At 37.2% G+C, this 12697-nt stretch overlaps 1 protein-coding gene across 1 annotated transcript; it reads right to left on the reverse strand.

The window, feature by feature from the left end:
* Positions 1-820: 820 nt before the first annotated feature.
* On the reverse strand, positions 821-11821 carry LPAR4 (lysophosphatidic acid receptor 4). Its single transcript, XM_057718927.1, has 4 exons — positions 11630-11821; positions 9298-9347; positions 8263-8363; positions 821-2516 (listed from the first exon to the last, which is right to left on the reverse strand). Exon 4 carries the CDS (start codon positions 2438-2440, stop codon positions 1328-1330), a length of 1113 nt encoding a protein of 370 aa, XP_057574910.1. The 5' UTR covers positions 2441-2516; positions 8263-8363; positions 9298-9347; positions 11630-11821; the 3' UTR covers positions 821-1327.
* Positions 11822-12697: the final 876 nt, after the last annotated feature.

The raw sequence follows: 12697 nt of genomic DNA on the forward strand, positions 1-12697 counted from the left end.
GTTGTTTTGTCTTATTTTTATTTTTTTTCCAATTAGGTCTTGACCGGGCACAAATGTAGCAGATTGTACTCTAAATTTTATACAAATAATACAGTATTTTTAAATTTACATATACTCAAAAAAATAAATAAAATGTGTTAGGATTTTTTTTTTGTTTTTTTGTTTTTTTGTTTTTCTGTTTTTTTGTTTGTATAGGTTTAGTTTGGTTTATGTATTTTTTTCAATATGCTCCCAACCTAGGCACAAATTCAGCAGCTCTTTGGCTACATTGTGCTCCAAAATTAACATGAAAGAAAAAGTAATTTAAAGTTACAGATCTCTACTCCCTCCCCCCAAAAAATTGATTAAGGCAAGTTTTAAGAAAGCTTTTTTGTTTTGTTGGGTTTTTTGTTTTTCTTTTGTTTCTAAATTTTTTCAATTTGCTCCTGACCCGGGCACAAATGCAGCAGCTTTCTGGTTGCACAGTGCTCCAAAATTTCATATAGAGAATATTTATAAAAAACAGTCTCTCAAAAGAAAGATAATTGGAAATTCTTAGAAAAAATGTTGATGTCTCTTAGTTTTTTAGTAACATTTGTTGTTTTATGTCATTTTCCATTTTCCCCTGTTTTGGGCACATATTTAGCAGCTTTCTGGATCTGAAGTTTCATGTGAGAAATTTAATGTGGTGTAAAAAAAGGAAAAAGTTTTTAAAAACTGACACTGCTGGTGACTGCAAATATGTAAATCCAGTTAATTTTCTATTTCTTCCCAGCCATATTCATGCAAACAAAATTTATGTTTCTGCCTTCAAAATATATACAATAAATTTTGCTAGCTCTTTTAAATTTCTTTTTTGTTAATAACATTAAGCTAAAATATTTTATTGTGCTAAAATAAACTCAATGACAATTTAAAAAAGAAGACTAACATATATCAGTAGTAACACAAAAGGCTGTTTCTTTAAAATAATCCCTGAATTTGTTCTATATTTATAGGCCCAACCTAATTACCAAATATTATTGGAATGGAAATATCTTTTTTAAAGATTTTATGTAATCCCCATATCACTGAAGTCAAGGCTACTGTCCACCTATATAATGTGGTACAATGAATTTCCAACCCAGTAGAAGAGTTTGGCAATACCTTTTGGTTGTTGTAATTAGACCTGACCTATAATTATTGAACAAAACAGCATATGTACAATAAACATTCAAATAAATGTATCTGACTATATTCAGTACATTAATCTATTCTCAATGTCATTAGCCTCAAATCTTTTCTCTTATTCATAGCATAGGAAAATTGTAGAAGAAACCATATCTGGACCTAAAGAGAGTTCTCGTACCTAGAAGGTGGATTCTAGCATTAATTCACCACCATTATGTGTTGTTTTATCACTAACTTCCTCTTGAATAGCTGGGAGGGAAGGCTTTGTGGTCAGAGGTGTTTCAGTTTTAAACAGAGACTCCATCCTGATATGGGTATTGATGTAGAAGGACTTCTGAAAGGACTCAAGCGTGAAGTAATAGATGAAAGGGTCAAAGCAACAGTTCAGAGTTGCAAGGCACAAAGTGATTGGGTACATAATCTTTGCAAATCTTTCCAACAAGCAATTGGTAATGGCTTGGGAGCGCACTAGGGCATACAGGAATAGGACGGAGTTATAGGGTACAAAGCATACCACAAAGACTGCCATATGCACTGTGATCATCTTCAGCACTTTTTTCTTATTGGTCCCAATTTGAGACAGTGTAGCAGGCTTACGGAGGGTTTTTAGCACCACAGAAGAGCAAGAGACATTCAATATCAAAGGAATGATAAAACCAACAACTTCAATAAATATGGTTATCTTGGACAGATAAGTCTTCCATACACGTTTGGAGAAGCCCTCAAAGCAGGTGGTGGTTGCATTGTTGACATTAGTGGTGGAAAATAAAGAGGCTGAAATACCACCACTGAGGACTAGGATCCAGACTCCAGCACACACAATGGCAGAATTCCTCCTGGTCCTAATGGTACGAGATCGGAATGGATAGACAATGGCCAGGAAACGATCCACACTAATACAGGTAAGGAAGAGCATGCTCCCATAGATGTTGGTTAGGAATGCAGTCCCAGAGATCTTGCAGAGGGTGTCACCAAAAGGCCAGTGGCGGTTGAAATTGTAAAATATTTTGAAAGGTAGAGTGCAGACAAAGAGCAAATCAGAGAGGGCCAGATTGGTGATGAAAACAGCTGTCTCACTTCTCATTTTCATGCGGAAGCAGAAGACAAACAGAGAGGCACTGTTGGTTATCAGACCCAGGATGAATACAACACTGTAGACAGCACCATTCAGATTATACTTGAAGGAATCGTCAACAATGCAAGTATTATTGGCAGTAGCATTGCCCAACCTGGGTCTGAGGCTTGAATTTAAATCTTGGAACTGGAAGTCAATGAATCTTCTGTCACCCATGGATTTTTTTCAGGAGGCCCGCTGGCTGCAGGGTTCAGCACTCTGAGACTAAGAACTGGTATGAAATGTTTTCCTCCTGTGGGAGACAAGATGGAACCAGTCATCAAATCTACTTTTCATCCACAATTTCTGTGGAGTAAAAGATATTCTGTCTATCCAGACTTGAAATAATATGCACATTCAATTCAGTTTAACAAGTACCTTTTGAGTACCTACCATATGTTAAAAGGTACTACAAGAGTATGTTGCAGGAGTAGGAGAGATCACACTCAAGACAGTAAGTGCAATACTGTAGCACTGCAATGCATAGGAGTAAGGTATTTGTTTCTTGGGAACCCAAGGCTGGCAGGGGCAGGGTGGGGGGGACTCTGATAGTTAAAACAATGCTAATACTTTGAAATTTGTATGACTTTTTAATTTTCAAAAGCATGTTTTATTTGATCCCCACAAGAACACCATAAGGTAGGCAAGGCAGGAATTTATCACCATATTATAGAAGCAGAAACTGAGGCTTATGTAACTTAGAATCACAATAATGTCAGAATTGGAAGGACATGTAAATGGTATAGTCAGAACCAGAATCCAGGTTTTTTTTAAAATTCCTAGCTAAATGATTATTAAGTACTCTAAATTATCAATATATTATCTACCCTCCAGTATTACTAAACTTCATTTTCTGAGTATTAGTTGTACTGCACAAGCTACAGGTGGATATCGGACCTCCAGGACAACCTCTTTAAATGTTCTGTCTAAATTTATGAATTAAAATGTTGATTCACATTTTCTTCCAAAATACAAGTTCAGAGAGCAGGGATCCCTCAGACATTAAAGCTTCTGTCTAAAACTTTTCACTATATTACACTGCCTTTATAGAGAGATAATTCAAATAACAATCTCAGAGTTTCTCTTTCAGATTGTGGTCCCTTTCCAAGCTTCTTTCAAGCCAGAGCCTAAACCTTGTGTATTTCCCTACTCCCTTTCCTATTGCCCGTTTCATCAGTTACTTTCATGCCTTCAGCTCTTAAAATGGCCCCAGTCAATAAAGCCTTTTCTGGCTGAATACAAGTGAAATATGAAAGGTAGATTTGAGGTGAACAACCTGTACATTTCTGATCTGGCTAGCTACATGCCCTCTGCCTGCCACCACTTGTACACATGGCTGTCACTGACTAATCACCTTTGTTGGGTATCTGAACTATCATTTTTCAAAGGTGCATACAGAAATCTTACTAACCTTCTCCTAGGTCAACAGCTGCCATTGGAGGACTGTCTTCTGAATACTCTATAACACACTATGAACAAGTTGCAGCTGAATGAATTTTTTCAATGAGGAGGATATGGAATAAAAGTGGTCTTTGTCCCTGACATATCCAGTAATGGGTTTTCACATGATTATATTTTAAAATGTGAAAACCATTTCTCTGAAGTGATTCCTCCTTATATCACTCTTTCCTTCCAACTCCCAGGGAACAGGTCAAAGGGCCTCTGTATATAACAGAGAAGGGAGTGGCAGGGGGAACCTGCCAAAGATATAGAGGCCTGAAGTCACTTCAACCAGTGTTTGGCCTGAGGGGAAAAAAACTAGTTTGAGAAAAAAAAATTCAGTCATTGCAGTGCCTAGAATGAGTGCTGACCTTGGAGAATACAGGGTGCAAAGCAAAAGATTGGCATTTTTAATAACTAAAGTTTTAAAGTTAAAATTGGAAGTGTGCTGTTCTTGAATTCTCATTCAACAAAGCTTTATGGAGTGCCTCCCCTGAGCCTAACACTGCTATAAGATCATATTCCTTCTTGGCCACTTCATCTTTCAGGCCCAACTCAATTTTTGCCAGAAGCAACCTTAATATATGAAAGCAGCGTATAGTAGGAACCTTGACAAAGTAAGGCCCAGGAGGAAAAAAAAAGCCAGAGAAGGAAGAAATAAAAATAGATGGGGAGAGTAGAAGAGGAGATGGCAAAGAAAGTAGCAGAGAAAGAAAAACTGAAGAATTGAGAGAAAAGGGAGAAGAAAAGACAAAGAAAGGGACCTTGCTGGAGAGAGGTCAGTGCCCCCATCTAATTTGTATTAAGGGCTCAAAAGGTACTCCCAATTTATAATTCCTCTAATTCCATCCTCTCTACCTTGCTTCATCTCACTTCTTGCAATTTTCTCACAAAGAACAGTACACAATGACTATGCTTAAGGTCACTGAACCTGATCAGAAAAGAAAACAACAACAACAAACAGGAAAAGCCTGGAAAATCTCAGTCCATGGGGTTCATACCTCACTTTGGGAGCTGTATATCCAAGTTTCTGCAGATTGTTTCACTAAGGGGGTGGCAGAAAGAAAAAGAATGGCAAACTGCTCAACTGCTTAAACCACATTATATACTATTTTACACCTCACTCACTACCCTTTAGTCCGGAACTCATTTTTTTTATTGTCAAAAGAAATCAAGATAGTAAAAAATATCCCTTTAACATAGTCACACAATCTAAAGAAATTATGAGACTGCAAAACTCCTAACATTGAAGCCAAGTTTCATCCACTATGATCTGCTTGTACCTTCATTCTACAAAAAGTAGAAAAAATAAGTTTATTTTACTTGGAAAATGCTTTCATAATAGAGCCTTTTCACATTTGCTCAGAGTCCCTCTATTCTGCCCACTGGTGACCCCTTTACATAGTATACTTCTAGCTCACTGGCTATGTATTACTTTGTACTTCCCAAGATGGCATGTTTCAAATAGGTGAGCTTTGCTCCCCAGTTTTCTATTCAGTTTTATATCTCCCAGAACATATACACTATACCCACAGCAAGCAATCTGCAAATGCCTGGCACTTATGCTTTGCTGCTTTGAATAACCAAATCCTGGGGTACAGAAAGGACCACAGACAAGAAAGCATTACAGTCTCAATCCTGAAGAGAGAGCATGGGAAAACTGTCACTAAGGCTCTATTCATAGCTTTCCCTTGCTCAAACACACAGCACCTTTGCTGTCTAGCAGCGAGGGTGTGGTGCTGGGATTTAACACAACACTGTAAGCATGGAGTTCTATTTCTGATTCAGACACTGCTTTGCTCTGTAACTTGGCTATACTGTTTCTCTTCTCTGTATAAACATTACCTCTGAGCCTCACTGCTGAGGCTAAGAAGATTCAACAGGGCTTGTGAGTAGCTTTATGAGCTTGCCCAGCACTCAGTCCAACCTAACCACAAAGAAACATTACAGGAGTTTTTTCCTTCTCCCTCCTCTGGCACAGCTGGACACCTATGTCTCTGTCCTTCTTGGTATACTGAACTTCATATTCGCAACACATCTTTTTCGTAACACCATGTACCCTTTACTTCTGAAATCCCCCCTTGAGTTTCAACCTTAACTACATAGTTTTATCATAACAGGACAATCCAGGAGTGTATCCCAAAAGAAATATCTACCACTGAGCTATCGTAAAAAAATATCAAAGATGCATTTAGCTCTTAAACTAATTCTGAAGGAGAATCAGTGAAAAAGAGAAACAAGTTCTCTTTTCTGACTGGCTTCCTTTCTTTTGACTGAAATAAAGTGTTTTTTAACCACTAGATTTTCCTAAATGGCTAACATATTTTGCACTGAATGGAGGCAAAGGGCTGAGATGAAGAAGAAAAAAAAATAGGGCAACACAGTTAATTATAACTTTCACAGCAAGTAGCATTAGACTATCATCTTGTGAAGACCTTTACAGCCAATTATTCTAACAATTAATCACCTAGGGGTTCAGAGTGCTGGATGGATGTATTTTTAGTAACAATTGGCATGAAGCAGATCACCTGGAAGTTGACCAAAGAGAAATCTGACCTTTGATGAATTTTTAACTTTGACCTACACATATGGAGCCAGTTTGGACAGTTCATAGTAGTGTCCACAATGTTTTTCCTTTATAAAAATTTCTAATGATAATGAAATATACCATGTTTGCAGTCTTTGGAACTCCTGGAGGAAGCAGAGTTAGCCTTTTTGCTCTATAAAGATGAATACATAAATCACTTCATTGTGCTAAATTTTCACATGATACATTGAAAACAAAGCTCTAATTTCTCTCATATGCCCAGAAAGGCTGGTTTGGTTTTGTTCCCTACAGAAGACAATCCAGAACTCAGGGAGACAAGGCCTTGAAAGCAGAGTATACTCAAATTTTCTTGCTTTGCTCCCTTTTTAATGAGCTTGGGTCAGATTAGAGTGCTTCTGATCCCCAGAACATTTCCTCTTTCTACTGGTCGAAGGTTAGGAACACTGACACAATAGTTTTCAGAGGAAGCTGAAACTTATTGTGTCCTTGTCTATAAATATCTAGCAGTGAAGCAAACTAAAAAATACAAAAATGTTGCAAAAATACAGATTAAAACCATCCTGCTGGAATAATAGGGAATATGTCCAGACTGCCACTCCTCAGATGAGTGGCTGCTAACAGAGAAGACTCCTTAAGGAAATCTAGGCCAAGTCACAAGCACAGGTCACAATCATAAACATGGTTCCAACTGATGTTCCTATGCATTGGTTGCTGTTTCATAATAGCTTTCAAAACACAACCTAGCCTCATAAAATTACATATGGAGGAAACCACAGGTAAACGTTTCATTCCAGAACTGAACTGGGAAATTGATCTGTATCAGGTCTCATCTCAAACAAGCCTCTCTCTGTGTCAAATATTTATGTTGATAAGCCTCATTTATTTTATCTTTTTATCCTCATTTATTTTTTATGCAAGAAATATCCTTTTGAAAAAGTCTCTCGGGACTTCCCTGATGGCACAGTGGTTAAGAACCCACCTGCCAATGCAGGGCACACGGGTTCAAGCCCTAGTCCGGGAAGATCCCACGAGCCGTGGAGCAACTAAGCCCGTGCGCCACACCAAGAGAAGCCACTGCAATGAGAAGCCCACGTACCGCAACAAAGAATAGCCCCCACTCGCCACAACTAGAGAAAGCCTGCCCACAGCAACAAAGACCCATGCAGCCAATAAATAGAGAAAGAAAGAAAGAAAAAGAAAGAAAGAAAGAAAAAGAAAGAAAAGAAAAAGGCTCTCTATGTTAAATTTGGTTCACACTAAGGTTATTATGGCTGTTTTGTCCCCCTACTTTATTTGAAAAGAGCAGGAAATTTACACAGACCCTAATCTGAGCAGTTCCTATCAACAGTGATTAACTTTTTCCACCAAAAAATATTCCAGTCTCTCACTAACCCTTCACCTGATAACATAGTCTAATTTTCAGAAAATAATGTGGTTTAGTGCTCAATATGATGGGGCCAAAGACTGCATCAACCCTACTAAAGTAGAATTTTCCCTACCAGTAAGACAACTGTAGACAAATTGCTTAACCTAATATTGTGAAATTGTCTAGAGTCTTAAGACTTAATATCTCATCTCAGCAGAAGCCCCAGACCTTTTGGGAAAAAAAATTTAGATATTCCTAAAAGAGCCCATTTCCAAATTCTGTGAGGCTCATAAATTCCAGCTTGGAATCTGGCTTTATTTCACATAGTTGAACTGGTAAATTAGTTATCAATTTTCATACTAATTCATCTGATATACTTGGATACTGAACCTGATAATATGAACAAAAGCCATGTCTTCCACTGCTAAAGGTATATACCAGTGGCAGAGAAGGTTTAAACCAAACAATCAGTACTCTTCTACACCAAATCTACCTGTATTACAATAAACAATTATAAGTGTTCCATCCATTCTGGGTTTGGGGGTCACATGCTCTGTAATAAATTGGAAGCACTGGTTAGAAAAAAAGTTAGAAAATAAAATTAAGCATTTTAAAGCAAATTATTACCAGGACAGTGGTACTCACCACATTAGTTCAAACCAATTCTGGCACCAATTTTATCCAAGACTTCAGTGATCAATGAACTTTCTGGAGGTACTGTGGTTAGAGGTTTCCTCCAATGGATGCTGTGGAATAGAATTAGTCACAATAGTGTGCCATGGAGAGAACTTTTCAATAAAATGTATACCAAAATCATAAGGTAAAGAAATTTATTATATGACATAAATCAGAGTAAATGAGAGCCAACATATTTTTAAATGGTATCTAAATGCTTTGGATTTCATTATTACAGAGTTGCAGATAACATTTTTTATTTCCAAAGCTTGTTACTGGTATGCCATATTTTATTAGTTATATTGACACACATAAGGTCCATGAGTTTATGTAACATAATCATTTAAAGATAACTAGTGACAAAAGGCATAAAAATACTTATTCCACTTTATAAGGTAATACATTACATTAAAAATAACTGAACAAAGGAGATTTCTTTATTTGGCCTGTTTTATTTTCTTTTCTTTTTCCCTGGCAACAACTGTTACTACTGGTCAGGAGCCTTGATACTGGAAGAGGAAAGAAGACTGGAACAACAGGTGGAGACTTTATGCCTTGTCTCTAACCTGCACCCTCAACCTAGCTGGATTTCTTTCTTCCATGAACTATAGTGACATGAGCAAGTCTTCAATTACTGGGTGTTAGCACACTGACAGTCACTGCTGCCTCTACTAGGATGTCCTAGGCCAATGTAATATAGCACGTCTGTAGCACCTTCAAATCACAATTCTATCCAAAATACTTATATAGAACCAGAAATATTCTGCAATGGAATTCTTACAAGTAGCAACTGAATTTGAACACTGCTCACTTAGTGCCTGTAAAGTAGAATCATCTGATAGTGGCAAACTTACACTATCATCACATTTCAGCCGCTTCTGAAGGTGGCCTAAACAAAGCAGACTGCTATGCTTCAACTCTCCTGAAATAATTTTTCTCTAACCAAAAGGAATCAAAACTTAAAAAATAAAATCATTAGATAATTTAAAATATATTTGAGATCACCTTAACATTAAGGAGAATTGATTTTCACACTCCTCCAGAGAATAGTATTCCTGGAATGAAATTAATATTATTTTACTGGTTTATCTTAAAGAAAGACAGAAGCATTAAAATTTCTTTCTTTTATGGCTTTCACAATTGATACAGATTATAAAGAAAACTTATTTTTGTTTAGAATCGAAACAAATTAAGAAATTCAAATACCCAGAAATTTTCATTTTGGTATTAATTCAACATAGCCACATTCAGGCCCATCACTAGCTAACTATGTGAGACCAAATCACAGTCCCTTTCTGGACCTCAGTTTTTCTTCTCCCTCCATCTTTGCCTTGATTAATAGCAGCCTTCAACTGGTGTTATTGCTGTGTGGCCTCACTGGCTGTTCCTCCTGTAAGTTGTTTTTACCTGCTCCCATTTGTCACTGCAAAAACATAAATGTTTTAATCCTTCAAAGTCTGAGATAAGGGGAATTAATTTTTATTAGACCCAATGAAATTATTGCTAGATTTATTTTATTTTTTAATTGAGGTATAATTGACATATAGCATTATATTAGTTTCAGGTGTACAACAATGATTCGATTGATATTTGTATATATTGTGAAATGATCATCACAGTAAATCTATTCAACATCCATCACCATACATAATTTAGATTTATTTTAATATCAGAAGTAAATATTAATTATTATTAGACCCTAAGAATTACAGATCAAGTTGCCATTTATATCGTAAAGTCTCCCTAATACCCTCACTTTCCTCATCCTCTGTCCTTAAGCCCATATCAGCTCTAATTGTCCAGGTCTTAATCCTTGACCTTTTCTACCTGTTCCCCAGTCACTTCTCTCCTCAAAACATAAGGTTACTGAAATACTTCAGAACATAACTATAGAGAATCAGTAGACTACCTATCCCACACTTTGCTCTTATAACCAATTACTTATCTACTAAAAGTGAGGCTCGATTCCCAACGCTAGGTAAACTCCTATTAAGCTTCCAATTTTCAGTACTAATAGTCACAAATACATTATTGGTTTTCTTCCTCCCCCATAAGAAGGCCAAGGGTAGACTTTATACAATGACCATACACAGAGAAAACAGGCAACTACACAATTAAGCCTTGACCGCAGCACAGTAAGGGCAACAATTCTCATTTGCATTTTCTGTCAAATGGAATTGAACACAGATCAAGCTTCAGCCAAACTTGGCCTCAGTGTTTCTGCAGGGCACATTCCCAGTCCTCTCTTCAACTTTTGTGAGTACACATTCTGAAAGGCGGGTCTGATTGTTCCAATAGGGCTTTTATTTGCCTCTCTGATTAGCAGGAGATGCTTTAGAGTGTAGTCGCCAAGTAAACTCATCCTTCATAGCAACAGCACATTTCATCTGTGACAAGGTAAAAGGATTTACAATCTATGTTGATGGGATATGTTATCTGAAATTTTGTTCTGAAAAGTAAACATGTTTCAAAGCCACTGAATAATTTGGAGCTTAGGTTATTATTGTTGTCTTCATGTTAGTCAAGGAAAAAGAAAGCTGGTATAATTTGGTAAGATAGCAAAGTGAACAATTCCACCAAGCTCTGAAATGTTCTAATCTTAGAATTTGTCTGGTCTTTTCCACAGTGGAATAATAATAAATTACATTGCTCAATTTCCTAAAACAAAGTAACCAAAATACAACAGTTAACAATTCAACAAAATCTTGTAAGTAAAATTCTTAAAAATATTCAGCATCTACAAGAAGAGAATTTTAAATATGTTACATTATTGCATTTGTATAGAAAACAACAATTAAGTTCACATATAAGAGCAAATGCCGTTTATGCCAGAATTAGTTTTTCATTGAAATGTGTTTCTTCCTTTATGGTCCAGTTCATGAATTATTCAATATAGCAAATGTCACATTCTCCATAAATCAATTAGGCATCAAAGGCACGCTGCTGTACAGTTTTACTAGAAGAAACCTCATCATAATAGAAGCCACATTAGCTCACAATCAATTGTAAACCAAAGAAATACAAAGCTAGACAAAAGAATTTCTAAATTGCTCTGCTCTGTGATTTTTAAATCAGCTCTTTAGGACAACTGTGTTTACATGAAACAACAGTCTGAAAATTTTGTATCTCTTCCACTGAAACAGTATTATTGCCAAAACAATAGAAATTCCTGCTTTTTTTTTTTAACCATTCAACTCGAAGATCCTTGTTCAGCACTTCAGGGTTGAAATCTAACTTCTTTCCCCAAACACTATAAGCATCAGTGTTTCCGCTGAAGTTTGTTATGCCAACCCCCACCACCAAACGCCCGAATCAAATCTTTCTCAAAGAGACTTACCCCAAGAAAGAGTGTGCTAGATGAGAGAGTGTGCTCATGCCTGAAGACAATTAGTTAATAAACATGTAAACTGGCAACTCGCACTTTAGAAGTGCATATTTTAATCTATTCATTTTTACAGGGAAAGGTTAGCCCAGCCCAAAGAAGCAGACTCTGGGCTGCCGAAGCTTCTTACAGCAAACTGCTCATTCTGAAAATGTGAGCTTATTTACATTTATCTCTTTCCCTTTGTTAAGGAACGGCCCTCTTGAATGCTGTAGCTGGCATGCCTTTAACAAACAGGACGCAAGAAAAGGCCCAAAGTCCGGGCCGGAGCGGAGGGCCGGGGGAACTCTTGGGGGTCTCAATAGGAAATGCTTTTCATTGGATAAGGAGGCATTATTAGGAGCCGAAATCCCGCCCAATCCCCTGTGTTCCATCGTTCCCTGAGTCACCAATCACTGGACTGAAGAAGTTTTTCCTTAAAGAGCATTGCCCAGGAAAAGCAGTTTTCCCAGTCAAGAATTGGCGGCTTAAGTGCCACTTCACAATATAAAAAGTGTCTTTCCTGACCAGTTAATCTGCAGAGAAAGTCTGTGTGCCTGTCTTTGCTGCAGGACTGCTAACCTCCCCCACCCCCTTACAGTTCTAATGAGGAGGAGGAGACAAAACTCCAAGCTGGGAGGAGTGTTTCACTTATGAGCAGCCCATGTTTGTTGCAACTTTATTAAAATAATTACAATAACAATATTAATAATAAGTAGGGGGCAGGGAAAGGCAAAAGTTATTGGTTCCGTAAATACATTCGTATTATACTATGCAAAATTAAACCTCCCACCACCACAATAAAATGAAATTTAATGCTATACTCACTTACTTAAGCCAGTGAAGTGTCCTCAGATGGAGATGTGCTGGGGTCTCAGAGCTCTAATACCCACCTTCCATGCACTAAGGAATGCTCTGTGGCAAAAGGAGGGTCTACACTTCTGTTAAATAACTGCCTGGCAGGACATCTAATTACCATGAGCTTTTTCAGAGCTTTTCTAAAACCCAAAATAAATAGTACAGATTCAATTTGTCTATAATGGG

The sequence above is a fragment of the Hippopotamus amphibius genome, chromosome X, assembly GCF_030028045.1.
Source record: "Hippopotamus amphibius kiboko isolate mHipAmp2 chromosome X, mHipAmp2.hap2, whole genome shotgun sequence".
Lineage (NCBI taxonomy): Eukaryota > Metazoa > Chordata > Mammalia > Artiodactyla > Hippopotamidae > Hippopotamus > Hippopotamus amphibius.